The sequence below is a fragment of the Corella eumyota genome, chromosome 7 (assembly GCF_963082875.1).
Source record: "Corella eumyota chromosome 7, kaCorEumy4.1, whole genome shotgun sequence".
Lineage (NCBI taxonomy): Eukaryota > Metazoa > Chordata > Ascidiacea > Phlebobranchia > Corellidae > Corella > Corella eumyota.
The window spans coordinates 9,563,212-9,589,539 of record NC_137496.1 but is presented as its reverse complement, the minus strand read 5'-3'; the positions used below and the strand labels follow the sequence as shown (position 1 = coordinate 9,589,539).

At 31.1% G+C, this 26,328-nt stretch overlaps 2 protein-coding genes, 1 long non-coding RNA gene and 1 pseudogene across 5 annotated transcripts; all 4 read right to left on the bottom strand.

The window, feature by feature from the left end:
• Nucleotides 1–1,047: 1,047 nt before the first annotated feature.
• LOC145760312 (uncharacterized) lies at nt 1,048–4,265 on the bottom strand. The gene is made up of 7 exons (XR_014286582.1): nt 4,257–4,265; nt 4,100–4,214; nt 3,645–3,710; nt 3,135–3,197; nt 2,397–2,462; nt 2,119–2,254; nt 1,048–1,430 (listed from the first exon to the last, which is right to left on the bottom strand). It is a non-coding gene; the product is annotated as an uncharacterized LOC145760312 (long non-coding RNA).
• A 654-nt stretch (nt 4,266–4,919) lies between these two features.
• On the bottom strand, nt 4,920–11,840 carry LOC145760311 (lysosomal protective protein-like; annotated as a pseudogene). The gene is made up of 10 exons (XR_014286581.1): nt 11,688–11,840; nt 10,740–10,851; nt 9,497–9,634; nt 8,748–8,906; nt 8,271–8,362; nt 7,811–7,904; nt 6,865–7,030; nt 6,656–6,693; nt 5,882–6,131; nt 4,920–5,135 (listed from the first exon to the last, which is right to left on the bottom strand). The product of XR_014286581.1 is annotated as a lysosomal protective protein-like (transcript).
• A 3,529-nt stretch (nt 11,841–15,369) lies between these two features.
• Nucleotides 15,370–21,358, bottom strand: LOC145759984 (uncharacterized). Of its 2 annotated transcripts, XR_014286565.1 has the most exons (5): nt 21,247–21,358; nt 20,940–21,166; nt 16,554–16,614; nt 16,309–16,368; nt 15,370–16,182 (listed from the first exon to the last, which is right to left on the bottom strand). XR_014286565.1 is itself a non-coding variant. In XM_082573846.1 (3 exons), the coding sequence occupies exons 1-3, from the start codon at nt 21,309–21,311 to the stop codon at nt 16,586–16,588; spliced, it is 321 nt and encodes a 106-aa protein (XP_082429972.1). In that variant the 5' UTR covers nt 21,312–21,358; the 3' UTR covers nt 16,466–16,585. The 2 variants fall into 2 exon arrangements, 1 of the variants encoding a protein (XP_082429972.1); XM_082573846.1 differs by lacking the exons at nt 15,370–16,182; nt 16,309–16,368 and having other exon boundaries at nt 16,466–16,614.
• A 217-nt stretch (nt 21,359–21,575) lies between these two features.
• Nucleotides 21,576–23,253, bottom strand: LOC145759982 (uncharacterized). The gene is made up of 6 exons (XM_082573843.1): nt 23,197–23,253; nt 22,901–23,092; nt 22,707–22,823; nt 22,568–22,619; nt 22,095–22,437; nt 21,576–21,593 (listed from the first exon to the last, which is right to left on the bottom strand). Exons 1-5 carry the CDS (start codon nt 23,245–23,247, stop codon nt 22,199–22,201), a joined length of 651 nt encoding a protein of 216 aa, XP_082429969.1. The 5' UTR covers nt 23,248–23,253; the 3' UTR covers nt 21,576–21,593; nt 22,095–22,198.
• Between the last annotated feature and the right edge of the window lie 3,075 nt (nt 23,254–26,328).

Here is a 26,328-nt window from a genome sequence, read left to right as displayed (position 1 = left end):
AGGTGGTGTAGCAATTGTTCTTACCCCTACACCACGCTGCCGTGTGCTACACCGCGCTGCCCAAATTTCGTAAATGCATAAAAAAGTAAATGTAGAAAAGCTAAATATAAAAGCGGATTAAAAATATAAAAATTTTGAGTATTAACTTTTTATAAAATTGAAACTCAACCATTAAATTCATACTTTGAACGGTCAAATTTACTATAATCATAGTCATACAAGGATTCATAATCATAGTCAAAATCATCTCCATAAACTTTCCATCCAAGTGTCAAAAGAGCAATAACCAAGTAGTAGTTCATTTTTAAACTCTAACATAACAAAAAATTTAAATTTAATTTTAAACCTTATAGTTTAGGTACAATTTTTGTTTTCAAAATAAGCAAGCAAGTCTAAAGCAACTTTTTCTAACTCCCTAGACACTTGCACATATTGTCATTATATCTATGTTATGGTTTATTTATGTAATAAATTATACTGTAGGGTTTTCTTAACGTTTTAATTAAATTAATAATATTAATAGTAGGATGGTGGTTTATGGTTTATTGAATTTTGGGTTGTGGTTTGTTAATTGTATGATTTGGGGTCACCACAGGTTTATCATAGCCTTTATTGCTAAAGTCTATGATAAACCTGACTATTTAATTAATAAATTGTTTAAGATTTAAGACTCCGTTTATCTTGAATTGCACCTAAGCTTTCTGTTTAATTTAACTTGATATTAACAAACTTTTAACTAAGGATTGCGAGTTATATTGTACATACAAATAATATAAAACAAGTACTTGATTACACTAAATGCGCAATACTAAATAAAACTAACATTACACTAAATTAATAATATGAAAATTTAAAATCCTTTTATGTAATGGCTTTTAAAGAGCGTTATTAACACTACCCAACCGTAGTCGGCTTATCATAACAACTTTTTTTATATAGCCGGCAGCGTGGTGTAGTGGTCAGAACACTTTTAACACTACATGAGGTCGTGGGTTCGATCCCCAGTGATTCCATGCTGTAGCGCCATTTACACCTGCTGAGCTAGCACCTAATCAGCAGCTTAATTATCGGGCAATTTTATTCTATAATATCCCTGGGTTAGGGCAACAAATATTACTCTGTGTTTAAGCTGTAAAGTTAACCTTTCCAAATTAAAAATAAAAAAATACAACAAAATAACCTATTAAATATTGAAAATACAGTTTTGAAATGTAGTTAATTTTGCTTACGAATTTTTTTTAATTTAAAAATTTTTTTTTTTATTCTTGTAAAATTAATTTTTTAGTTTACCCAATTTGTAGATGATCTCTAGTTAGAGGCTGAATCATAGAAAGACCAAAACACCTGACGAGCATTTAAAAATAAACTGAAGGTAATATATCCTTGATTTTTTACAAACTTAACATTTTTTCAACCGTGTTTTTTCTAATCTAAAAACAAAATTTTTGATTTTTAATTTCGAAAAAAAATGTTTAAAAATTGTTTGTTTTAATTTTAAACTGTTAATTTTTTATATTTATTTATTTTTAATATGGGAAGGTTTACTTCATAACCCAAACATAGAATCTGTAACCTTAAATATTACAGATTTGTTGATTGAAGTGTTATGTTACAGAGTTTTGCAATTTTGTAAGTGATGTATATAACATGTTAGTATGGTTGACACTGAATCACCAAATGGCTTTAAAACCTTTAAAAAATGTCTGTGGTATTTACAATTTAATTTTTAAAAATACTGAAAAATTATTAACATAAAAAACAGATTACCATATTTTTGTGTGACGTAAAAAGTAGTGTAGTGAATGTATATAAGCTAGTACTTTCTACGTCATCACAAACAGGGGTTCCCTTTTCTTTTTTTTAATTAATTTTAATTTTTTTTTAAAGTTGTATAACTTGAAAAGCAGGTGAAATTATTTAAAGTTTAATTAATTTTTAAGCTAAAAAATATCGCTAATATATGACTTTAAGTGTTAGCACTGCATGATTTTATAATGTTTATAATGTCTTATTAAATAATGCTACATCACAGAATCAGTGGGAATTAAACTTAGGACCCTACATGGTGAAACCAGGTGTTCTAACCACTACACCATGCAGATGGTTAATTTTTTTTACCTCAGCCCTTTGCTGTTGAATCTGCATAGCTTTGGCTAAAGTTTCAATTTTGACATTATCCGTGACATCATCAGTTGATGACATCACAAGTGAATTTGAGGTGAAACAGCAGAATTCAAGAACAGATAACCACATCCTAAAAATATTTTTCAGAAAAAAAATAAAAAAAATTTTAACTTAAAAAAATTTTTTTTTTTAAATTGAAAAATTATAAATGTTTCAAAATTGTTAAAATTTAGTAATTTTTTTAGATTTTATTAAATGCATAAAACACTCACAATCCATGTTGTTGGCACTTTGTTCCATTGCACTTTGCTGAGATCAACTTATTGGCGGGACTTCAACTAAAAAAAAATTTATATATTTTTTTATCCTATTTTTTATGTAAAAAGGCCGACTTTACAGCATAAACATAAAGTAACAGTTGTTACCCAGACCCAGTCTTAAGTTAACTTTAACAGTTTAGAATACCTTAACTAGAACAGCCTAGTGTTCTAATTATTACACTTATACTGGCATGTATAATAGTCTCAACTTACTTTTAAAGTACCAGATTATTGTTAAAATTTTTGCTTAGAATTTTGAAAAATATTAATAAAAAAATATTTATTTTTCAAAAATCCACATTTTTTATATTTATTTATCCTCGATGTTGAATGGTTAACTTTGCGGCATAACCAAAAGTAATATTTGTTAACCTTATCCAGTCTTTAGTTAGTTTTAGCAGTTTGTAATAATATTAATTACAATTGCCCGGTATTTAATAAGCTGTTTTTTCATTTATAGTGCCTTACTAAATGGTGTTATAACATAGAAGCAGTGGGGATCAAACCTATGACTTTATTATGTGAAGCTAAGTGATCTAACTATTATAAACTGCTGCCAATACAGTTTTTAGGTACTGTATTAAATCATAAAGTTATCTTTTAACATCAAAATCAATAGTGTTAAACCTTAATACAAACATATAAAAATACAGGTGAATAGCTAAAGTTTAATATAAAATTTCAACACACCTGTCATAGCTTCCTCCGAAACAGATGCTTGCAAAGTTTTTAAATTTAAATGCGAGTTTTCACCTAAAAAATCAACTTTCTAGATTAAGTATAAAATGTTTTAAAATAAAAGCTTTATCAAAATATGTTGAAGAATTTACCTAATGCTTTTTAATAGGGATGAGCTAAAATTCAAAAAACACCGACCCAGTCTTGAGTTGCCTGTGGCAGTTTGGGATATTATATAGATTATAATTGCCCGGTCATTACGCTGCTGATTTAATTCTGGCTTAGCAAGAGTTCATACCGTTTATAGCGCCTTACTCAAGGGCGCTACAGCATGAGGGCAGTGGGGATTGAACCCACAACTTCATGTGTGGTGTAGCAAGTGTTCTTACCACTACACAACGCTGCTGGTTCAAAACTTGAAGCCACTAAAGCATGAAAAATATGAAGATTGACCTAATGCACTGAAGCCAAGTGTTTAGACCACTACAACATGCTGCTGGCTTTATAAGTAATATCACTAACCTTCTTTTTGATTGGCCTTTTTTGTTTCAGATTTTAAATTTTTCTTTTTTCTAAAAAACCTGAATTCTAAAAAAAAAATTGTTTTTTTTAGTATATATCTTTATCCTCGATGTGGAAAAGTCGAATGCGCGACTTAAACATAGAGTAACATCAGTTACACCGACCAAGTCTCGAGTTGCCTGTGGCAGTTTGGGATATTATATAGCTTATAATTAACCGATGTTTAAGCTGCTGATTAAGTGCTGGCTCAGCAGGAGTTCATACCGTTTATAGCGCCTTACTCAAGGGCGCTACAGCATGAGGGCAGTGGGGATTGAACCCACAACTTCATGTGTGGTGTAGCAAGTGTTCTTACCACTACACCACGCTGTCGGTTTGATAGCCTGTTACAAAACCATAAATATTCTAGAAAAAAACAAAATAAAAAATAATATTTAAGCCAATAATTAAAATACTTTTTTCAGTTTCTTGTGATTTGCTGGTTGACAAAATATTGTCAGATTGTAAAATTTCATTTTGTTCTTTTGTAGACAATTTGTTTACTCGAAGTGAAAGTAAATGGGTTCGCACCTGACAAAATTTAAAAAAATTAAACCAAGTTTAAACCAATACCGGCAGCATGGTGTAGTAGTCAGAGCACTCTCTTCACTACATGTGGTCCTGAGTTTAAACCCCACTGCTCTTATGCTGTAGCGCCCTTGAGTAATGCGCTATAAACGGTATAAACTCCTGCTGAGCCAGCACTTAATCAGCAGCATAATTACCGGGCAATTATAGTCTCTATAATACCCCAAACTGCAACAGGCAACTCGAGACTGGGTCGGAGTAACTTATGTTACTCTATGTTTAAGTCGCGCATTCGACTTTCCCACATCGAGGATAAAGATATATACAAAAAAAAATAAAAATTATTTAACAAAATCAAAATACTAACACACAAAAAAATATCGCATATTTTAAATCCTCAAAATTCAAAGTTTTACAGTTTAAAACAGTGATTAAAATTTTACTATTTTAGTGATTAAAATTTTAGAACAGTAATTAACAGTGATTAAAATTTTTTAAAACAGTGATTAAAATTTTAGATTAAAATTTTACTATTTCATTTTTGAACTTTGTTTTACAGAAGTGTAATAAAAAAAGCATATACATAGTACATGCTGAAATCTATTATAAATCAGTTAATTAATGAGATAGAATCAAATAAAATTGCACAAACAAAAAACAAAAATTACATTTTATTTATGATTTCGAAAATATTGCAAACAAAAATTTTTTATTAATCTTATCTTGAACTTTTATATATAAGTGATTTGTAAATTTTTTATAAATAATAAAGAGTTTAAATGTCTATTGTAATCAGTACTCTTAAATTTGTGACATTTTATCGGAAATTTTTTATTTTGTAAGGAATGGCTTATCGTTGATGAAATTATCAAACATGGCATATGCATAGGTGGGTGCCCACTGCGGAACCATATGACCATCTCCCTAAAAATTAAATATTATATTATATAGAAGCTTAAGTATATGCATAGTCAAAAGGATCAAGAATTTGTAGCATCCCTGAAACAATGTTCTATGGTATTAATTTCGTAATTCAAAAAAGCAATATCGTGGTATAGGACTGGCAGCGTGGTGTAGAGGTAAGAACATTTGCTACATGACATAAGGTTGTGGGTTCAATCCCCAATGCTCTTATGCTGTAGCACCCTTAAGTAAGGTGCTGTAAACAGTATGATCTTCTGCTGAGCCAGCACTTAATTAGCAGCATAATCATCGAGCAATTATAATCTATAATATTCAAAACTTTCACAGGCAACTCGAAACTGGGTCGAGGTGTCAGTTGTTTTTCCATGTTTAGGTCCCGCATTTGATCTTCCCACATCGAGGATAAAAACATATATAAAAAAACATTGATTGAACACTGACAGCAGGACATGGTGGAACATTAAGCTTCACTACATGAGGTTCGAGGTTTGATCCCTATTTTTTCATGCCAAAAAGCCTGTTATTAGGGCACTATTAATTATACATAAAAACAACTGGCAATTTCATTATCGGGCAATTATATTCTATAATATCCCTAACTGCCAAAGTCAACTTGAGACTGGGTCAAAGTAGCTGATGTTACTGTGTGTTTAGCTTGTGCATTCGACCTTTCCACATCGAGGATAAATAAATAGAAAACACCAAACATAAAAAAAATCAAATTTAAAAAATAAATATTTACTTACCCTTATTGTAGTGAAAGTAACTTGCTTAAATTTCTTGCGAAAACCAGCAACTTGGCCGTTAACATACCAAGGTGCTCGACTTTTCTCCAAAGGCAGTTTGAGATCGTCTACAAACCATTCATCCCCAAGAAAGTTACAAGCCATGTCCGTATCACCATTGTAGAGAAGTATTCGAAAGTCGAGTGATTTTAAAAGCGTTTGGTAATGGGAGAGCATGCTTTGATACAACGTGGTGTATTGAACGACATCACTTTAAAAAAAAGTTTTGGTTATTTTTTTGTATTTGTTTATCCTCAATGTGAAAAGAATGATGTTACATGTAAAATATAAAATAACATTTGTTACCCCAACCTAGTCTTAAATTGACTTTAGCAGTTTGGGATACTATTAAACATATATCCCAATAATTTCTGCATATTGGTATTTGGCTTAGCAGAAGTGTGTTTATTTATAGCACCTTAATTTTTTTTTTTATCTTTATCCTCAATGTGGGAAGATCAAATGCTCGACATAAACATAGAGTAACAACAGTTACCCTGATCCAGTCTTAAGTTGCTTTGGGATATTAAATAAATTGTAATTTCTCGATAATTATGCTGCTGATTAAGTGTTGGCTCAGCAGGAGTTCTTACCGTTTATAGCCCTTACTCAAGAGCGCTACAGCATAAAGTCAGTGGGGATTGAACCCATGACCCCAAGTGTGGTTACCACTACACCACCCCACCTTACTCGAAGGTGCTACAGCATGAAGGCATTGGAGATCAAACGCAGTACCTCATGTAGTATGGTAGTAATATGGTTTTACAAACTATCTTAATAATATGGTAACATGGTAATAAAATGTTCTCAAAAAATATGGTAATAATATAGTGTCAATATGGTGAAAATATGGTAATATAGCCATAATAGGGTCTTAAAAACTATTTTCCAAAAGCCTAACAACTTTATTTTTTTTAAATTTTATTTATAATATATGTAACTACCTTTTGTTCCATGATAAGAGATTTCATAAACTTGTCCATATTTGGAAATAAGTGAGCCATATCATGTTTGTATCTCTCAAACGTTCCTTTATCTCCACCATAACAGTCCATATATAAAGCATACTCGTTTAAAAGAGTTGTACACATATTGAAATGCTTCTGCTACCTTTAAAAAAAAATTTGAAAACAAATCAGTCAAATATATGATATTTATATTTTGTTTTTTAAAATATTTGGCATTACTACGTAAGACCCTGGGTTTGATCCTCACATCTTTTTTTTTTGTATATATCTTCCTCGATGTGGGAAAGTCGAATGCGCGACTTAAACATAGAGTAACATCAGTTACTCCAACCCACTCTCGAGTTGCCTGTGGCAGTTTGGGATATTATAGATTATAATTGCCTGATAATTATGCTGCTGATTAAGTGCTGGCTTAGCAGGAGTTCAAACCGTTTATAGCGCCTTACTCAAGGGCGCTACAGCATGAGATCAGTAGGGATTGAACCCACAACCTCATGGTGGTGTAACAATCATTCTTACTACTACACCACGCTGCCGGTTAAGCCTTCATACTGTAACATTCTTAAGTAAGACGCTGTACACAGTATAAACCCCTGCTGAGCCAAAAAATTAGCAGATTAATTATCAGACAATTATATTTAATAATATCCCAAACTGGCAAAGTCAACTCAAGATTGGGTCGGGGTAACAAATGTTACTCTATGTTTAAGTCGCGCATTAAACCTTCCCACATCGAGGATAAATATATATACCAAAGAATACATGTTTATGTTTAATTTATTTAAAATAAATAAAACTGTCATTTGTGGTGTGCGGGTAAATTATCGCTGACAAATATTAGTTAAAAGTTGCGACCATTTTAAACAATTTAAATTTTGATTATTGCCAGTATTGTATAAATTAAAATTAAATAATCACTTACAGGGTCAGGACAACCGTTGGCGGTGCTGGAAAAATTACAGGCCTGTCGACTTTCTAACCCATCACAGCATTTAGTTGTCAAACTTTTCCATAAACTAAAAAAAAAAAATATTGTAAAAATTTTTAAATTTAAGGTCACTTTTAAGATATATTTATCCTCAATGAAAAAAGGTCAACTTCACAACCTTAACATAAAGTAAAATTTGTTACCCTGACCCAGTCTTAAGTTGACTTTTCCAGTTTGGAATATAATTGACTAAAATTGCCCAAAATTGTTTTTTTTCGCTTAACAGAAGTTCATATCGCATATAGTGCCTTATTTAAGGACACTACAGTCTAAAAGCAGTGGGAATCAAACCTATGACCTTATGTAGTAAACCCAAGTGTTGTAACCACTACAGACTACTGTCTACTATACCACATTGCCCATAGTATAACATATATTTTATTATATAACTTACACTTCACCGAATAGCCCATGATAATATGCAAAATAAACAAGAGAGTTATCATTATAAGAAAAACTTGAAAGACCATTTCCAATTGCCATACCCTAAAAACAAAAAAAATGATTAACTTATATAATTCATTTATAGCGCCTTACTCAAGAAAGCTAAAGTATGGAAGCAGTGGGGATTGAACCCAGGACCTCATGTTGTAATTCATGTCTTCTATAAAATTTTTTTTTTCTTTATATCTTAATCCTCGATGTGGAAAGGTCGAATGAGTAACCTAAACATAGAGTAACATTAGTTACCCCGACCCAGTCTCGAGTTGCCTGTGGCAGTTTGGGATATTACATTGATTATAATTGCCTGGTAATTCCATGTTGATTAAGTGCTGGCTCAGCAGGAGTTCATACCATTGAACCCAGGACCTCATGTAAAAAGTGTTCTAACCACTACACCACGCTGTCATTTTTTTAAAACCTAACAAACCTGAAAATTGATTTTAGCAGCTCCTTGCATAATTCTAACACTGAGCGTAGGAACATATATTCCTCCATAACTCTCACCAGTTACAAAAAACTTGTTAGAAGAATATTCCGGAAATTTTTTAAAAAAACCAACGATGGCATTATAGTTGTGAAGAGAAACCTATAGAAAAATAGATTTTTATCCATAATTGGGCGAACTATTTAAAATACACGCAAATTGCAGAAGTACTCAAATGTGATACTTTATATATATATTTTTTTTGTATATCTTTATCCTCAATGTGAAAAAGGTCAAATGCGGGACCTAAACATAGAGTAACATCAGTTACCCGACCCAGTCTCGAGTTGCCTGTGGCAGTTGAGATATCACACATTATAATTGCCCGGTAATTACACTGCTGGTTAAGTGCTGGCTCAGCAGGAGTTCATATAGTTTATAGCGCCTTACTCAAGGGCGTTACAGCATGAGATCACAGGGGGTCAAACCCTGGACCTCATGTAGTGTAGGAAGTGTTCTGACCACTACACCACGTTGCCTGTTCATAAATTGATTACTATGGGCAAATTATATAAAATCTACATATAACGAAGCTTAGTGGACAATATATAAATGTATATCTTATATAAAGGCTTAATAAATAATTAAAACTGCCATTTGTGGTGCGCAGGTAATTTATCACATGCATATATAGGTTTACGGTTCTACAATTTTAAAAAAATTCTAAAGTAAATTTAGTCCAAAATTTATACCTTGTCATCATCAGTCGTCATATCACCATTGTCATCGTAAGAATAACCGACACCTTCCGGAGATTCTAAGTATAACACATTTGCAATCTTGTTCCAACTGTATGAGTTAGCGAATAGTGTTTTTCCATCACTATTTACCTAACAAAAAATTAAAAATTTTAAAGTTGTTTTTTCATGTATTTTTTTATCCTCGATGTAGAAAGGTCAACTTCACGGCCTAAACATAGGGTAACATTTGTTACTCTGACCCAGTCTCAAGTTGACTTTGGCAGTTTGGGATTCTATTGACTATAATTGCCTATTAAAAAAATTTGTTGTTTAAATATTGAATAGGCAAACGTTCATACTGTTTATATCATGTTACTTAAAAATGCTACAGCTTAAAAGCAGTAAGAATCGAACCCAACACCTAATGTAGTAAGTATACAAATACAGAAGCAGGGATGGAGAACAATGTCGACCCTAAAATTTTAGTAGAATATTAGCGCGCACTTTATTTAGCTTAATATTACGAGTTTACAAATCTCATTCTGCCGACTTACATACAAACTAGTGCCAAATAAGGTAGCCTTTTTTGTTGCCATATAACAAAGCATTTGTTGTCGAATAACATAGAATTTTTAATAACCAAATAACTTATAAAATAACACCGGTAGCATGCTGTAGTGGTAAGAACATTTGCTACACCACCCATGAGGTTGTGGGTTCAATCCCCACCGCTCTCACGCTGTAGCGCACTTGAGTAAGGCGATATAAACGGTATGAACTCTTGCCGATATAAACGGTATGAACTCTTGCCGAGCCAGCACTTTATCAGCAGCATAATTATCGGGCAATTATAATCTATAATATCACAAACTTCCACAGGCAACTTGAGACTAGGTCAGAGTAACTGATGTTAATCTATGTTTAAGTCGCGCATTCAACTTTCCCACATTAAGGATAAATATACATACAAAAAAAAACTTGGCCTTTTTTAGTCTGATTAACGAAGTTGCTGGTGGTACAACGTCAATATTTTTTGCGCATTGTATTTATATTATTAACTACATGGTCGTTGTTTGTTCGTCTTGTTAAAAATAACCAGTGCTATAACAGAAAACTATGTGGTAGGGAAAACAAATCGTAAAACTAGGGTAGACAACACACAAAAATTTGCGCGCTATAATGTCCACCCTGTTTTCGGAACCTAGATTGCCTCCATTTTTTTTTTAATTTTTTAATTTTATACAACAATTTTTACATGTAATGGGCCATTTTCTGAAAGAAATCCATCCAGTGAGCTACAACCTGGCCCTCCATTCAGCCATAACACTACAGAATCATTTGCAGGATTGCTTTGAGATTCAACAAACCTAAAAAATACAAAAAAAACATATATAAGTGTTTTTTTTTATTCTTATTGTAAGAAGATCGACTTAACTGCTTAAATATTAAAATTGCTTTAACTTAACCTTAATGATAATATATGGATATTGTTATTGTGAGGTTCTAAGTTTGATCCCCACTGCTTTCATGTTGTTGTGCAATTAAATAAGGCACTATAAATAGTATAAACACCTGCTGAACCAAAAATAATTAAGCAATTATAGTCAATAATATCCCAACCGTTACCCTGACCCAGTTCCAAGTTGCGTTTGGCAGTTTGGATATATCTAAATAATAATTTCCGCTAATTAAGCTGCTGATTAGGTATTGGCTTAGCAGAAGTTGATAGCGTTTAAAGCGCCTTAGCCAAGGGCACTACCTACAGCATAAGAGCAGTGGAGATCAAACCCAAAACCTTAAGTAGTAAAACAAAGTGTTTTAACTACTACACTATGCTGGCGATCTAAAATGCTAAATTCTACTGGTATATAAAAACATTTGGAAATTAGTTATTAAACCGGCAGCGTGGTGTAGTGGTAAGAACACTTGCTACACCACACATGAGGTCTTTGGTTTAATCCCCACTGATCTAATGCTGTAGTGCCCTTGAGTAGATTCTATAAACGGTATAAACTCCTGCTGAGCCAGCACTTAATCAGCAGTATAATTATTGGGCAATTATAATCTATAATATCCCAATCTGCCACAGGCAACTCAAAACTGGGTCGGAGTAACTGATGTTACTTTACGTTTAAGTCGCGCATTCGACTTTCCCACATCGAGGATAAAGATATATACAAAAAAAACATGATTAACTAACTACCAGTAATGAAAATGCTTAGAAGATGTAGCATCAAGATAACCGGAATATTGTTTAAAACTTGTCATAGTTGACAAAAAAACTCTTCACTTCATCTTCGGCAGAAGCTCCAAAAGTTAAAGTAATTACCAAACTTAAGATTAATAAACGTAACATGATTTTAGAAAACAAACTGAATAAATCCTAAAAATATATCATTAAATATATCATTAAAAATATATTATTTTATTAAAGTATATCATTAGGTTATTAAAATAATATTAGTATTAAAATACAATAATTCCTATTAAAAATACAGATAATAAGAGCATTATGGTCTAATGGTTTTAAATCAACTGATCACTTCATGTTGTTTTAAAATATATACATATATCCTTGATGTGGAAAGGTCAAATGCGCTACCTAAACATAGAGTAACATCAGTTACTCCGACCTAGTCTTAAATTGCCTTTAGCAGTTTGGGATATTGTATAGATTATAATTGCCTGATAATTATGCTGCTGATTAAGTGCCGGCTTTGCAAGAGTTAATACTGTTTATAGTGCCCTACTTACGGGCGCTATAGCATAAGAGCAGTGGGGATTGAACCCACAACCTCATGTGGTGTAGCAAGTGTTCTTACCACTACACCACACTGCCGTCCAGTCTGGAAAGTAGGGCAGCGTGCACGCACAAGATTTTTTTCGTTGAAAAAAATGCTTGCCTGAAATTGTTTTTTTTGCACCCCTGGCTTTAAAAGTAAATGCAAAATTAAGGTAAACAAGCTAACATAAATCACGTGTGCACGCGTAAACCGAAAATTTTAATATGCATGTACGCGCGGTCACGCCAATTTTTACGCTTGCACGCACAAGATCTCGTCGAAAACTGCCCTACTTTCCAGACTAGCTGCCGATGGCAAGATATTTATATTTACTTATATATATACTCAAGCTCTATGAACCTTTACCCTAACTTAATATTTACCATACATCCAATAATGAATTATTATTATTTTAAATTCCTGATAATAAATATATATTTTCTTGTTACTTTCATCTTACATTTCTAGAAAAGGGTAATTCTGAAATGATTTAAGTTGAGGTATAAGGTTTAATAAAAAAAACACCGACAACACTTCCTAATAGAAGAATAGGCCAAAATTCAGTTAACAAAATTTTGTACAAGAATAAAAAAAAGAGTTTCGATTTAACGATACTGGTTTTTAAATTTCTAGTAACGATTCAAATTTTTGCCATCACCAATCATTACATTCCGTTAAACAAGATACTAAACATTGTCAGACTGTCTGCAAAGAATTGCCGTGTTATTTAAATTTATGGCGAGCTTGTATTTTGCAAAAACTTTTTAATTTTTGCCTTTTTTTTATTTATTACACAAACATCACGGGATTGTTGGGACTTCCCGGTTTTGCAGCAATTTAACTCGCTACAGCGAGTAAACCAAATTCCCAAAACGGCATTTTACCAACAATGTGACAATTTTTATTTTTTTTGTACATATCTTTATCCTCGATGTGGAAAAGTCGAATGGGCGACTTAAACACAGTGTAACATCAGTTACCACAACCTAGTCTCGAGTTGCCTGTGGCAATTTGGGATATTATAGATTTTTTTAAACAGGCTCAAACAAAATTTAGAATTACATTTCTAATAACAATTTAATTTTCTCTTCTGTAGTTCTCTTTACTTTTTCAATACAGAATGTGTGGCATATTCTGCTTAATATCAAATGTATTTAAACTTAATAAACAATTTGTGTTTTAAAAACTTTATATTTTTATCCTCGATGTGGGAAGGTCGAATGTGCGACCTAAACATAGAGTAACATCAGTTACTTCGACCCAGTCTGGAGTTGCCTTTTCCTTGTAACAAAAAATTGATTTCGCCACCAAAACTACAAAAATTATTCCACCAACGATTGCAAGTATTAGTTCTATACTAAAACCCTCTAATAAAAAATCAGTTAAAAGTTAGGGTGATTTATTTAAATTTTTAATAAACAATTGCAATTTTCGCCTTTTAAGCCGGAGGTGGGTATGTAGGAAAGCGCTTAGCATTTCCATCAATTTTAATGCCAAGGCTTTCCTAGCCTCAAACCAGACTTGATGCCGGTTCACACCGAACGACGAGAAATCCGTATGACGTGTTGGTGGCCTTGGACAATAAAATACAGCGTTGGCCACTGGGGTACCAAAAACAGAACATTATTAACCAGAATCAACTGATATTGATTCAACAAACAAAAGAAATACGTAAGAAACCCATTTTCACAGGCGCAATAATAACTTTCGTTCGGCGAACCGAAACAGTGCAAACTCGCTACCATCCCATGCGGTTTAAACACCGTACAAAAGACTTATTGATATGAAAAAACTCATAGAGACTGTATTTATGTATATTTAAATCCATACAGGTTATAAAGGGGACAAACAAATTAATCCCTTTATTCAAGGACAAGTCTAACGCCCATAAGGCAGTTAGACGCTCTAAATTTATTCGTTATTATATTGAACATGGTCCAATTGTATATTTTTCGCGTGCCCTTGTAAAACATTGTCGCTATTTGTTATGTAGAGCCAGTGGAAGCTGTGCCTAATTTCCTGTTCAGTATTATTCTATAAATTTCATAGAATAAGGGTTAATAGTGTAACCCTTTTGATGTAAAAATGTGGATTGACAGTTGTCCGTTTTTGTGTTTTTCCTGCGCGATTTTATTTTCTGACAGTTAGTATATTTTTTTGGTTCCTAAAACACCCCCTATTTTTACTTTGCCAAGTTTTAATTTAGAATTAGTTAACAGTTAAATACCATTATAAAGGATGTAGTCGATATACGAAAGACGTTTTTTTTGTGTGTAATGTACTCGTAATTATGTTTATCGCTATGTATGTAACCTAGAAACCAGATTTTTGTAGTGTGTACGTGTAATACCGTTTTGTATATGTGTAGTGTAACTTTAGGAAAAATTATGTGATGAATGTGCTTGATTAATAAATAGATGTTTTCTGAAGATTCGGTTTGCTATTTTTGACCGTTTCGGGTCTTAAACCCAATTTTAGACAATAGAGACTTATACTTTAAACGTTATTGCCATATTATTTGGATAAGAGCACCCTTAGGAGCCACAACTTTTATGATTAGATTTTTCTTGACCTCAGTCCCTACACACCCGTTATCTTATAATTAAGTGCCCCCCTACTTATCTACAGGGTAATGCAATAATTAGTTGCTGCCGGTTGTTCTGTCCGAATATATTTATTATTTTAGTTAAATGATAGCAAAGCTTGGACAATTTTGCTTCCATAATTTTAAATTTATTTTGTAAGTATGGTTTCAAGACATAATTTAATCCTAAAAATCTTTTAAAATTGGGACTTATAAATTTGATTATACATAAAAACAACTTTAAAATGCAAGACTTAAAATCTAATAAAAAAGAACTAAAAATGCAAAGCACAAAATTTTTGTTATAGTGAGATTTAAAGCAACTAAAATAAAGCGTTATTTGTAAGACACAAAAGCGACAATAATTGCTTTAAAAGAATGAAGAAAAATGTAAAATTTATCTGAAGCATAGTTGATTACAAAATTAATTTGAAAAACTTGTACAAAATTAATTTAAAAAATTTGTACAATTTTAATAAAAATTTAAAATAAATCAAAAAATGCATACTGTTTTGGCATAGCACTAGCAGATGCTGAATTAAAAAATAGCACAAAATAATAAGACAAAGAAATTTAAGATACAAAATGTAAAATAATACCATTTTAGATAAAAAGAGTCCATTCTACAGCAAGTCCTAATATTTTAAGAATAACTTTAAGGCAAATACTGCAAATAATCACTGATTTACTGCATACGACCACACATATTAATTACCAGTAATTCTTAATTACAGTTACTTTAACATTTTATAATTAGAAAATAAAAAAAAATATCTTTTTGTATATATACATTTATCCTCGATGTGGGAAGTTCGAATGCGCGACCTAAACATAGAGTAACATCAGTTACTTGTACCCAGTCTCGAGTTGCCTGTGGCAGTTTGAAATATTATAGATTATAATTGCCTGATAATTATGCTGCTGATTGGTGCTGGCTCAGCAGGAGTTCACACAGTATATAGCGCCTTACTCAAGGGCGCTACAGCATAAGAGCAGTGGGCGTAAAACCCACGATCTCATGGTGGTGTAGCAAGTGATCTTACCAATACACCACGCTGCTGGTGCATATATAATAAACGAATCAAAAGTTATAAGTTAAAATGTGAAGAAGTAATTAAATCACAGTAAAAAAATAACAACTTCAAAAAAATGAAATTATAGCTTTTTTCAAAATTAATTTTTTTATTAATTTTTCAGACTAGCAAAATTATCTTTTTAGTCCGACTTTTTTTCTACATCGCTGCTATCAGAACCAGGGATAATATTAATCTTTTTCATTTCTTTGATCAATACATCACAATCGTTCAACTTGCATTCTTCCATTTTGACAACTACAATAAAATAACATAGAAGGTAATCGGCAATGTTGTACCATAAACTATTTATACAGAAACAGATTTATTAAAAAAAATATGCTTTCCATATTACCATAGTTACACAAAACTTTTAAAACTTACCAGTTAAGTTAATTGTGGAGTTGTCGCCAATATTAAACCCATTATTTGGTTCAAAATTATCTAAACAACCATTCAACTAATTAATTGGGTTAGCATAAAAGTGCATATTAAACAAGTTTGTTTCTATTACCACTATAAAATTTTATTTAGGTTGTTAGCGAAATTGCATTAAATGTGGTTTTAGACTATATTACAATAGACATTAAAACTTTTAAAAGGACTGGATTGTTAAATACAAAAATAACCTTTAAGTGGCTTATGTGTTGTTGAAGAAGGTTCAGTGGAAGTTGAAGGAATGCATCCACCCTAAACAAGATATTTTCAATACAACTACCGGATGTCAAATTATATCCACTCAGTTTTGAATTTTAATAAAAATATATTTTTAAAATACTGTTTCTTTTACATCGGTGGTCAGTTCATTGAAACCCGGGACTTGTTGCACTTTCTCAGGCTTAGCATTTGGGTTTTCAAACTGCTTTTCTTTAAATAAAAAGCCTTTGCTAATTTGTACATAATTATTGTTTCTAATAAACTTAAGAAAAAATTTAATAACAAAAATAGGTAAAAAAAAGTTAAAAATTGTTCAACCTAATTGAGAAACAGCAATATCAAATACAATACTAGATTTATTTGACAAATAAATGATGGTTCGAAATCTTTAAAGATGATTTGATTATTGACACAGGCAGGTCATTCACTAAACTTTTTAACACTCTTTAACATCTTTTAACGATGATGATATTTTACACGTTCGATATATTTAATAAATATCAAATACTAATAAAATGATTACATGACATTTATAAGCAAAATTAATCAGAGATTATATAATGTAATAAAGCGCCTAAATATGCAGAAGCTTGAAAATTTAAAATTTTGATTTTTTGCGATGACCCAAAATTTATAAAACAGAGTGCGATAAATTTAATATTTAATAGATATGTACAGATTTACTAATGAGTGATAACTTGACTTCATATATGAATTTATGCCACGGGATTAACTAACATTGAAGTGTCTTATTATTAGCTGCATTTTAACACAATGTTGCAATTAAGGTCCTGATCGTACGTTTGCGCTACAAATGCTGGTTCAAAATATATAAGCAATTGATTCAATAAACATGTGATTATTCCGTAAATGTCGATTACCAAAACTAGATAAACAAATTTAAGCTGGCATTTACGATAGTTACCAATGCGTAAAAATTTTAATCCTGCAGTACTTTAACAAAGAATTATTGCGCGAAAACTTTTTCATGATGATATTTCACGTGTAGTGTGATATATTTAATTAAATTTCTAATAAATGATTACATAACATTAGTAATTAAATTAATCAAATTATATATAACACCCTAAGAGTACAAATATGTAGAAGCAGGAGAATTTAAAAAAATGTTTTCTTCACCGAATGCGATAGATTTAAAATTAAAGTAAATATAATATGATTACTAATTATTGATCATTAAACTTAATAAACGAAATTAAGCCACATTTTGCAACAATTACTTTTTTAATCCATTGTCGCGAGTATTTTTCTATACCCCCGATCGTACGTGCGCACCACAAACGCTAGTTCAATAATTTTAAACATAAAAAGCGATCGATTCAATAAACAAGCGATTATTTCGTAAATAACGATCACCAAAACTTGATACACGAACTTGAGCTTTCATTTATGATAACTAACAATTTGTGAAAATTTCAATCGTCTAGCACAATGCTTTTCAACCTGTGAGGCGGTACGCCTTTGTGCGTATACGAAAATATGCAGTGCGGATAACAAACACGGTGCGGATGAGAATAGCTGGTCATTTTTTCTCATTATTTTAGATAATCTCGATAATATTTTAGGTTCACATTTTCCAAAAATATGGGCAATGTAGTGATAATGCCGATCAAAACAAGTAATCGTAAATCATTTTTTGAGGGTATTAGCGATCACCTGATTAATGTCCAAAGTTAGCAGATCAGTAATTACGTACAATTTGATATTTCGCCACAAATGATCATGCATTGTACATGCGTTAACCACATGATTTTCTAAAACTATATTCTCACAATATTGTAACGTCATAATCCTAATAGTTTTACGTGAATATCATTTTTTACAGAGCGTTTTTTTTGTAGAAATAGCAAGTCTAGTTTATTTACAATTATTCTTACAGTTACAGTAACACGGCCAGTTGGGACAAATTTTGAACATTAGTAAGAAAATTAATAACGCCGTAATTTTTTTGCGGGCAGATGCAGTAGAACAACAGGAAGTGGTAATGGAAGAAGAACCAGAAAATATTGAACCGTCGACATCTAAAATGAATAAGAGACAATTATGCAAAAAACGAAAATGGAACGATGCATTTACTGAGCTGGGATTTGTCCGAGAATCGGACGAAGACTACCCTTCGGCTCGCTCTTCTCTCTGCCATGTCATATACCACAATCCATCTATGGAGAAGTGCAAACTGAAAAGGCACAGAGACACTAAACATTCAGAACACAAAAACAAGTCGGGCTCATTCTTCAAACGACAAACACGACAATTTGTTGAACAGAAGCGACAGTTCCAGCAATTTGCAATGGAACCCTCTGATCACTGCCTCATCTTATCATCACTAAAAATAGCTCATGTCCTAATGTCTGCAAGAAAGCCATTTACCTTGGCAGAAAGCGTTATAAAACCTTGTCTGGAAATAGTAGCACGGGAAATTCATGGTGGATCAACGGCTGTCACCGAAGTGCAAAAACTGGCATTGTCTGATAACTCCATGCAAAGGAGATGTGCGGTAATTGCTGCATCACTCAAAGAAGCAATTCTAACCAAGCTCCGTAACGCTCCCTGCTTTGGAATTCAATTCGATGAAACGACTGATATTACCAGGCAAGCTCAGTTGATTGCATATGTTCGCTTTCCAGACAAGGAACGCATAAAACTCGTCGATCATTATCTGTTTTGTCTCCCCATTTGTATAGATACCACTGCAGCAAGTATCTTTTCAAAATTGGACAATTACCTTGTGGAACATGGTGTGACGTGGTTAAAATGCAAGGCTGTGTCCACCGACGGCGCAAGGGCTATGATCGGCATTAGAAATGGGGTTGTTGCGCTCATAAAGCAAGTCATACCAGAGGTTGTGAGTATCCATTGCATTATACATCGCGAAGCACTGGTTGCCAAGAAACTGGGCAATAAAGAAAAAAACTACCAACTTGCCGATGTGATTTCCGATGTTATCAAAATTGTAAATGTAATATTAAATAGTCCGAAGAAAAGTCGTGCGTTTGATGAACTTGTCAGAGAAATGGGAGGCGGTGGGCGCCTCGTTTATCATTCTGAAGTGAGGTGGCTGTCTCGTGGAAAAGTAATGGAAAGAGTGTGGAAATTGCGACAGGAACTCAATGTGTGGTTTGATAGACGAAAGGATCATAAAGCTCTTTTATTTCAAGATTCATTCTGGCTTGCTAAACTGGCTTATCTCGTTGACATATTTAATCTGCTTAACATGCTAAACCTCACTCTTCAAGGTTCTGGAATTGATATATTTGAAGCGACCTCCAAAATTACATCTTTCAAAAATGACATTGAAAATTTAAAAGAAAAATTATGCACTAACAATTTTATGTCTTTTTGTAGATGGGAGGAAACAGAACAAAACATTGAGCAACGAATTATCAAAATAGTCGGCTCTCATATGCAGATTTTGATTGATAATTTTGAAGCCTACTTCCCTAGTCAGCAGGCAACAGTACTGCAATCAAAACTATGGATTTTGAATCCTTTCGGCGAACAACCCCCTAGTCAGCAGGCAACAGTACTGCAATCAAAACTATGGATTTTGAATCCTTTCGGCGAACAACCCCCTCCAGGTTATTTGGGCGAAAATCTAAAAAACAACCTATGTCAACAAGCTTTTTTTAGCCGTGGAAAACACGCTGAATTCTGGACAAGAGCCCTCGACAGCCCTTACGAAGACCTGGCAATTCAAGCGCTAGAAGTTCTTGTGCAAAATCCAACCACCTATTTGGCCGAAAAGGTTTTTTTTCTGGTTGATATTAAGACTAAAAAGAGAAGTTGTCTTCTTACTGGGACACTAGACGACCTTATGCGGGGAGCATTGGAGCATGACGTTGTTCCGAACTGGAACGAAATTGCAAAAAATATGCAGCAGCAACCGAGCCATTAACAAAATTTAATATTTCGCATAAAGACATGCGGATATTCTTAACACATTTTTTTACATTTTAAAGTCAGTATTCGTTATTTTTCTTTAATAAACAAGAATTCATTTGTGTTTCTTAAAATACGTTCATAGGGTATGTATAATCTGATTTTACGCAACTTCGGTTGCTTGTGCGGATGAAATTTTATTTAAACAAAACAGTGCGAACCGTCTTTGTAAAGGTTGAAAAGCACTGGTCTAGCACTTTTAAAAAAAGAGATTTTGCACGAACATTGAAAAAGAATAGTAATGATATTAATAATACTGTCGATAACAATATGTTTCGAAATCGAAGATTCCGAACCATAATAAAAAATAATGAAATCAAAAAACAAACACAATATTATGGGGTAAATATTAGTTTTTATACAAATCACTTAAAATGTAACTTACAAAAAAAACTAACCTGCTTGATTTGGAATTAAAGGATATTCAAAATCGTCCCTTTTAACCTTTCGAGTTGTCAGATTTGTGGCCGAATAAGTAAATATTTCCCCTGATGGGTTTTTGTTTTCAAATCCTGGTTTGGGGTTTGTTCTGATAACACCAGATTGACAATCTGTACTGTCATATGTTTTTAAAAAAGGTTCATAATCTTTGTGAAAAATATCAAACAACACTTCGTCCTTTTGTCTAAATATTTAAGTGCAAAATTGGATTAAGTTGTTTTTGACTTTATTATTTTATTAAAGTTATATATACAAAACAATAACCTTATTGGAACATGTACAACAAAAACCCGATTCCCATTCGATTTAAGACGGTCTTCTGTGTCCATAACATACAAAGTTAAATATGACTTTGGTGGTTCATGGTAGCAATCAAATATTTGTCGTTTTACTGGATTACTGAGATAATGCTGTAGCCAATCTGTTATTACTTGAAACCTTGTATATAAAATCAGTTTAAATAAAAAAAACATAATCGTTTTTAAAACAAATAAATAAACATTCAATAACTACCAAGATAAATGATCAACTTGAAACTGAATTGTTTGAGACACTCCCAAAATAACATCAACAAGATCTTCCCAAACAATTCCATCTTGACTTACTTGAGGCTAAAAAATAATAAAGAAATAAAATGTTAGTAAACTAAGTTCTAAAATGCAAAGCTATTCTATATTTATAGATATATTAATGTAAATTTGAATATATGTAGATTTAAACATGAACATTTAGTAACATCGAACAGAGCATCACTTTGGATTAAACGTATAAATTTTTAGGCAAATTAAATATTGAATCAAATAGTTTTTTCTATTTAGCAAAATATATAAATGGCAGCAGCACTAGAAATTGACGATTAAATGTAAAAAAGTCCTTTTATTTAGGAGTTAGTGTATAGAAACTTTAATTTATTCAAAATGATTTACTTTTTTGATAAGCCATGATAAAATAAGGAAATATTTGTCATAAGATCAAAAATTTGAGCTTAAAAAAGTTTTTTATCCAACAAAAAAAGTTTTTTATCCAACGAAAAAGGTCTTTTGCAAAAGTAAAATAATAAAAATAAGTGAATATTAAAGAATTTTAAACAAAACACAACAATAATTAATTACTGTTGCAACACAGGTTCCAGTTGTTGAGTAAAATGGGGTAGAAAGAGAAATTTTCACTGGAACCTTAAACTTTAATCCATGTGGCAAGCATTCAAATTGTGGAGTCAACAAATAAGTTGAGTTATTCTGTAATTACGTTTTTTTTTAAAAGTAATAAAAAATATGTTGATTTGTACTATAAATATATGTAGAACAACTTTGTAAACCACAACCTTAGTTGGAAAAGTACCATCATTACAATAAACAACATGAACAGTAATTGGAACATCCTCAGTAAGTGCACCTTCAGGAATATCAATGTAACATCCCGATACTTCAACTCTACCTCCTTTAACACCAATCACTTTGCACATAATATGATTAGATTTATTAAATTTAATTACCAAAAAAATTGTTAACTAATAATAAAACATCAAATAAAAAAATATACAAAAAAATTATAACTAAGGTTTTAAAAAATAAAACAAACTAACCAGATGTAAATTTCGCATTATTTTTTAGTCCTAATGTAGTTGAATCTTTCTTCTAAAACAATAATTTTAAAAGTATTTGATTTTCATATTGTTTTAGTCAAATTATATCTATTAAAAGAACACCATATTGCCTATTTACCTGGTTAGATTTTTGTATTACTGGTTCATTTGAAGACTGATCAGATTTGTCTTGTCTAATACAATATTCTTCTGGCAAACCAGAAACTCCACGTATATTAGTTGTAAGTAAATTTAGCTGTATAAAATAATTTATATATATATATATATACTAAGATCAAATACCCCTACAAAATACAAAACATATTTACAAACTTTTGCATTGTTATTTCTTGCAACTCTTAGTAATTCACGCCCTTCAGAATCAACTCCACAATAAGAAAGAATCAGTCTTTTAATTTTGTGCAAACAATCACACAGCTTTGTGATGTCATCAAGTGAGAGTTTGTGGTTTCTTAAATTTTCAAAAAGAAAAAGTTTGCTGGGCTTCAAATACATGTCCCCAATCTACAAATTAATAAATTAGACTATTACAAATAGTAAATTTTTAAAAAAATAAACAAACTTGTACAAAACTAAGTTTTTATAACAACAAAGAATTGCTAGATTACCTTTAAGTTTGATTTTTCTTTTACTACTGGGAGAACTTGGTGAGTAAACATTGTTAAACTGCCATCCTTAAACAATGGATAAACATCTAACACCACTGGTTTTATCGAAAGTTGTAGAATTTCAACAAAACTTGTGACATCACTTGGATAAAGTTCACCAACAATTTTCATGTGTGAAGGTAAATGTTCAACAAACCAAACTTGAAGCTCTCTTCCATATTCTTTTGTTAATTTATATAAAAAAAGGGGATTTGGTAAATAGTCATGCTCCATATAAAAACCAATACAGTTGAACAAAATATTTTTCTTTCCAGCTAAATCAGGATCAAAACCCAACATCAACCCAACTTCTGTTATGTTCTGTTCATTACACAAACCAAAAAGAAATTTGCACACTTTAAACTGAGAAGTTTTTGCTTTTAAATCCTCCATTAACCAGGTTAATACAGATTCAAATTCATCCAGAGAAAGATGTTGAATCATGTAAACTGCATAGAGAAATTCTTGCCAATTCAAACTTGAATATTGTTCAAGTTGAGCATCTTTGAAAAATTCAAATCTAGTTAGTAGATTAACTTCTTTAGATTCAAATATGTTGTAAAGATTATCAAATTTGAATTCATCGATATGAAATACATCTTTTTTTTCCATTGTTCCATCATAAACCAGTTTAGCCAAGTTGGTTAACTTTTCACTGCTAGTCTGCCCAAATTTTAAGCAATTTTGAAGGAAAATTAACATTTTACTTGCCATTGTAGTTGAAGAAAGATTCTCAGTTTTAATTAACTAAATAAAAAAGTCAATTAATTTTACAGATTATTTATTTGAAAGAAATTATTTGAAAGAAACCTTAATTGAATAAAGTGTCCCATCATGAATTGACACATCTATTGCATTAAAAAATAGGAATAAGTTTGGAAAACAGTGTCACATTTAGACAATTTTATATATGCTTTTGTGTTTATTGTAGACATGACATTAAGAAATCACATGCTGTATTTACATTTACTAATTATTGTATAATGAACTAAGCTTTTTGTTAAGTTATTAAACCTATTATGAAGGTGACAATACCCCAATGATCAAGATTAAAATTAATCACCAAATTAAGTTTTAGATTTAAACCCTAAAACATTAGATTTTTTCGCCGTAATTAGTATATACTAGCAGTATAAAAAAAAACTAAGTGATGTAATTGCTATACTATTATGTTACATTAGTGTATCAAGGGCTATCTATATAATAGTCTGATTATTATTTATATTACTTGAGTTGATGTTGGCTTGACTATATCAGAAGTTAATTGATCAGTTTGTTCTTGTAGGTCAATATATTTCTTAGGTAAACCATGAACACCTCTTATCTCAGTTACCTAAACAATAGTACTCTAATATAGTTTATTTAATATTTTAGTTAAAGGGTGTTTTTGAATGTAAAATAAATCAATTTATTCAACATTTTGCTTAAATCTAATTATTTGAAGCTAATAGTAAATTAAAATAATTTATAGTTTGTAAAATTTAAATATATTAAATTAAATTTGTTTTTTTAGTTACAAACCTTTGTATTCTTTTTTCTGGCAACTCTCAGTAATTCTCGTCCTTCTGAATCCACTTCACAACCATAAAGATACAAACTATCAATTTTGTTCAAACAACCACACAGCTTTATGATGTCATCAAGTGACAGTTTGTTTGAACTAATATTCATCTCTCTAACCTAAAAATAAATGATTTTATTGAACTAATGAATTGAAAATATTTATAAGTTTGCACGCCTACATTTCGTATTTAAACAAATACTTTCAATATCAAACTCTATTCAATTTTACATTTTTTTTAAACAAATGTAACAGAAATAAATTTTATTATTTATAATGAATGGACAAAAACATTAAAAAATATTTGTTTACCTTTATGTTTGATTTTTCTTTTATAATTGGAAGAATTTGGTGAGTAAACAATGGTAAACTGATATCCTTAAAGCTTACATAATTTACATCTACATTCACTGGTTCGAGTGAACTTTGTAATCTGTCAACTAGTTTAGAGACATCATTTGGATAAATATCTCCATCAATTGTAATCTTAAAAAGTATAAATGTAAGTAATACATGTTTTTTACTTAAAATTTAAAAAACACAAAATAAAACAAGTATTAGGGTGGTTTGTTGTTTTCAGGGGGTTTACTAACTTATAATAAGTAATGCATTCATGTATAATAAGTAATGCATTCATGAAAATATATATTGTACCACAAATGCAAAATACTTTAATTATTTTACTTTTTTAAAAGCAATTTTTTTTTAATTTACGAAAAAATTAAACATTTATTACATGCCATTAACCCCCCAAAAAGCTATTTTGAAATAATTGACTGTGCAAGTCTGCCTTGTCAAAAACACATTAACAAGGTTTGTTTTAATTTCAAAGACTAAAATTTTAATATTCAAGTTTTAAGGCTGTATAATTACTGTAATATGCCATAAAAACACTGTCAAAAAATAAATTTTAATTGTGATGCACTTTTAAGGTTAAATAATATTTTATATTTTTAATAAAATGTAATGCAAATTTAAATCCAATAATTCTTTAGCAAAAGTTTTAAAATTGCTTTTCCTGGCAACTGTAAAGCAATACTAAAAACTTTTTGCCAATGTAACTTCGACAATATATATATATACATATATATATATATATACATATATATATACAAAAATTTTAATATTTTTTCGATGATTAAAAAAATATTTATTTTGACTTTTGCCAATAGGCCTAAACAAACAAAATTTGTCAGCCTAAAAAAATGACATTATTATTTTTCAACAAAACATGATATAATCTCCAATCATAACTTAGTTTAGTTGTTTAAATTTTTTTTTTTTATATCTTTATCCTCGATGTGGGAAAGTCGAATGCGCAACTTAAACATAGAGTAACAACTGTTACTCTGACCCAGTCTTGTGTTGCCTTTATTACATTATAGATTAGTATTACATTATAGATTAGTTTAAACAGTAGCTAGTACATGTAATGTTACTACCATCATGCAGATAATTTGCAGATGAATATATGCATTAAAGCCTATTTTAATTAAAATATTTTTCAGACAAAAATTTCCTTATGTCTTGTT

Bases quoted from the DNA above. Each gene is read 5' to 3' on its own strand.
- LOC145759984 (XM_082573846.1), bottom strand. From the start codon at position 21,311: ATGGACACAGAAGACCGTCTTAAATCGAATGGGAATCGGGTTTTTGTT. The intron at 21,167-21,246 runs GTTATTGTTTTG...TTAAATATTTAG, and splicing joins GTTGTACATGTTCCAATAAG to ACAAAAGGACGAAGTGTTGT. The intron at 16,615-20,939 runs GTTAGTTTTTTT...TATCTTGTTTAG, and splicing joins TTTAATTCCAAATCAAGCAG to GGTGGATGCATTCCTTCAAC.
- LOC145759982 (XM_082573843.1), bottom strand. From the start codon at position 23,247: ATGTTTACTCACCAAGTTCTCCCAGTAGTAAAAGAAAAATCAAACTTA. The intron at 22,824-22,900 runs GTTTGTAAATAT...TATTTTATACAG, and splicing joins CAAGAAATAACAATGCAAAA to CTAAATTTACTTACAACTAA. The intron at 22,438-22,567 runs GTTAGTTTGTTT...TTATGTGCAAAG, and splicing joins TAATGCGAAATTTACATCTG to TGATTGGTGTTAAAGGAGGT.